Here is a 2477-nt window from a genome sequence, read left to right as displayed (position 1 = left end):
ACACTTTTCCACAAGTCCATGTTTCTGCAGAGTTTGCCTGAGGGAAGTACCCACAATTCATAGTACTCTGGTGTCAAACAAGTGGTTGCAGGGAAGCTTACAGAATGAAGGTAAACACACAAGCACATGAGGTGCAACCAAATACAATATTTACATGAAATCAAAGCGTATGCTTTATTACATGCCTAGTTATTCATTCACTCGTATTTTTCTTCCCTAATTCTGATGTTCTAACAAAATCAAGTGAAGTGATGATTATTAGGCAGTTACAGCTGGTCCTCCCTGTAAGACACAATCATGGATGATGTTCAACTCAGACAGTCATCCTTCAGCTTCTTTGGCTGTGAAGAAAGTAGAACATGTCGATGTAAAAATGTCCCAAACCACAGCAGTAAACAACACGGTTTGGCACTCACACGGTAACATCACTGGATGTGTCACAAAGTGCTGTTCCATTCCTGCTCCTACCAGTTTGAGCCCTCGTGTACTCACACACTCAAACACTCCAGCAGCACACACAGGTAATGTAGTTTAAGTCTGTGAGAGCTCAGTAACAAGGGTGGACTGGGACTGGGCCTATGTGTGAGTTTCGTTTTTCTCTCTCATTTCTCATTCATGCTAACAATAGATTCATACATTTAGATTTTAAGGTGAAAAGTTAGGGGTGTGGCTTTTTGATTGACTGGTGGATGCTGGGGGAGGCGAGCCCCTCACCTTCACACTAAAGGTGAACCTCTCTGTGTTTTTGTGATGGTGTGTTCGGGTGCAGACCTGTGGCACGTCTGTGCTTTCACATGTCTGTGAGCATGTGTTTGTGGCGCCTGTTGTAACAAACCTTTTGGGTTATAGCACCACTAGGGGGGGTTGCCCAACTATTGTAGTAGCTGTGGGGGTCTCCTAGTGGGTGTGTGAGTTGTTAGCGGCAGCCATTTCATGCTGCTCATGTTCCATGCTCCAAGAAAGCACCTTACTTACTGTTGTGACAAGCTGGCGCTGGTGGTACCAATCCCCGCGCATGTAGGTTCGGACAAGTACAGCCGAGGAGACCTGGCTTATAAAGTGTAATGTTGCTGACGGCGAATAAAGGTCTGTTATTGGATTTAACCGACTGGTTCCGTGTTATCCGGCTAACCTCCACACCACATGCCCGCTGGACCGGCTAGCCGCTCCTTCCTCGCCAGACTGCTGTTACAAAGTGGCGCCCGAACATTGTTCTCTGGATCTTCATCGTCATCCGGACCGACAGACGGTGGGCTCGGATGTTTTTCCCGTGTTTTTCAACGATCGACACTTCGGCTGAGGTGGCGTGTTTTTTTTTTTTCTCTTCGTCTGGCTGTATTGGCCGGGCCGATAGGACCCCGTGAAGGAGCCGACCCCCCGGGATTTCAACGACATTTGCAGGCATGGAAGAGCGCCGACCCATCGCTTGACACGCTCGCCTGCGAGGGGGAGTACTCCGTGAGTAACTGTACGGTCCGTCGGACCGCTAACTCAGTGCTATTGGACCGTTACGACATCGGCGGTGCTAAAGCTAAGGCTAACGCTACAGTGACTTTGACTCAGTGTTCATCCAGAGGGACGTTTTGTTTTGTGTGAAGCATCAGAGTGTGCACGGACGCTCTCTGTCTGATGGATATTAACGCTTAGGTACTCTGTGGGAACGCTCTTTCACTTTGCCATAACTTTTGTGAGAGAGAGAGTGGTTTCGGCCATACTTTTGAAATGGCGTCCCACCCAGACACAGGCTGGATAGCTACAGATCGTCGCTGCGCCTAACCGACTCGCAGGTTCTGAGTGAGCTCCCTCACTTCCTCAAGGGAGAGCCCAGTAAATGGTTTAGGGCCCTCAGCTCTCACATTACTACATGGGCACATTTTTACCAACTTTTTGAATCAGTGTTTGTGTCAGCTGATAACCAAGAGCACGTTTGGCGGGGCATCCTCGATCGCGTCCAATCACTAGAGGAGCCCCTCCCAACGTTTGTAGCTCACATGCTCGGTGAGTTTAATAAGCTAAGGTGCCCGCCGCCGGAGCATGAACAGATCGAGCTCATATGTAAACATTCATTGGAGAAATATCGGGTTGCGTTGTACGGTACGCCGGTCCCGTCGGTTATGGACCTACTGCTTCGCGCGCACGAGCTCCACACAGCCTTAGGTCCAGTTGGCCGCTCAACCCCTACTTCATCTCCTAGTGTTGCAAGCGCGAGAGAACCACATTGTTTTAAATGCTCCCGCCCAGGGTTTACCACACGCACGTGCCCAAGTTGCACCTGGGTTGCCCCAAAAGAACGAGGTGCTGCCAGACCCAGGGCAACCTCCCACCGACCTCTTCCAGGACCACCACCGGGCCTGGAACTAGCCGATGCTGAGGGGCTGGATTCACTGCCGGCAGCTCGTGCGGCCAGTCAGCAGTCGGGAAACCCCCGGGGGGGGAGGACATTTTAATGAGGCAGCCCTCCCCCCATTCACAAAGTA

The 2477-nt window shown here is 50.7% G+C and overlaps 1 protein-coding gene across 1 annotated transcript; it reads left to right on the top strand.

The window, feature by feature from the left end:
- Positions 1-297: 297 nt before the first annotated feature.
- LOC147314229 (uncharacterized) lies at positions 298-2477 on the top strand. Its single transcript, XM_086262725.1, has 2 exons — positions 298-419; positions 1739-2477. The coding sequence occupies exons 1-2, from the start codon at positions 298-300 to the stop codon at positions 2445-2447; spliced, it is 831 nt and encodes a 276-aa protein (XP_086118851.1). The 3' UTR covers positions 2448-2477.

The sequence above is a fragment of the Aulonocara sp. 'chitande type north' Nkhata Bay genome, linkage group LG14 (genome assembly GCF_057382095.1).
Source record: "Aulonocara sp. 'chitande type north' Nkhata Bay isolate Kocher_YH1m ecotype deep benthic linkage group LG14, A_spYH_male_GT1.1, whole genome shotgun sequence".
Classification (NCBI taxonomy): Eukaryota; Metazoa; Chordata; class Actinopteri; order Cichliformes; family Cichlidae; genus Aulonocara; species Aulonocara sp. 'chitande type north' Nkhata Bay.
The sequence above is the reverse complement of the archived record's forward strand: the minus strand, read 5'-3'. Positions and strand labels throughout refer to the sequence as shown.